The sequence below is a fragment of the Opisthorchis viverrini genome (assembly GCF_000715545.1).
Source record: "Opisthorchis viverrini unplaced genomic scaffold opera_v5_154, whole genome shotgun sequence".
Lineage (NCBI taxonomy): Eukaryota > Metazoa > Platyhelminthes > Trematoda > Opisthorchiida > Opisthorchiidae > Opisthorchis > Opisthorchis viverrini.
This window is the reverse complement of record NW_008751809.1, coordinates 475725-475981: the sequence shown is the minus strand read 5'-3', so window position 1 is coordinate 475981 and position 257 is coordinate 475725. Positions and strand designations below refer to the sequence as shown.

At 51.4% G+C, this 257-nt stretch overlaps 2 protein-coding genes across 2 annotated transcripts in view; one reads left to right on the top strand and one right to left on the bottom strand.

The window, feature by feature from the left end:
* The window catches only part of T265_06962 (hypothetical protein), a gene marked incomplete at both ends in the record, with an annotated part of 29305 nt that overhangs the window by 5898 nt on the left and 23150 nt on the right, over window positions 1-257 (top strand). The window lies entirely within an intron of this gene.
* Window positions 11-257, bottom strand: part of T265_14179 (hypothetical protein) — a gene marked incomplete at both ends in the record, with an annotated part of 13801 nt that continues 13554 nt past the window's right edge. Inside the window, 1 exon segment of the mRNA XM_009172387.1 lies at window positions 11-200. Coding sequence (XP_009170651.1) covers window positions 11-200 — 190 coding nt within the window.

Genomic DNA, 257 nt, shown 5'->3' with positions numbered 1-257 from the left:
TTTCACTCACAGGTGGTTTCCGGGGATCGGTCGCACGGATCAACTGAAATAATCTCCGGGCATTACCGGCTTTCTGGGCCTCTTCCATTTCTTTGGCTTTCTGTGTCCACCACACTTCACGGTCAGATCCCAAGCTCACTTTCACTTGACGTCTAACGGCTCTTCGCACCGGATTGTGTTCTGGACCGGCCGAGATATTTCTTTGAGATTTAAGTAGTGCCACCGTTCGGTCTGGTATCCAGTGCTTGAGTTCGTCC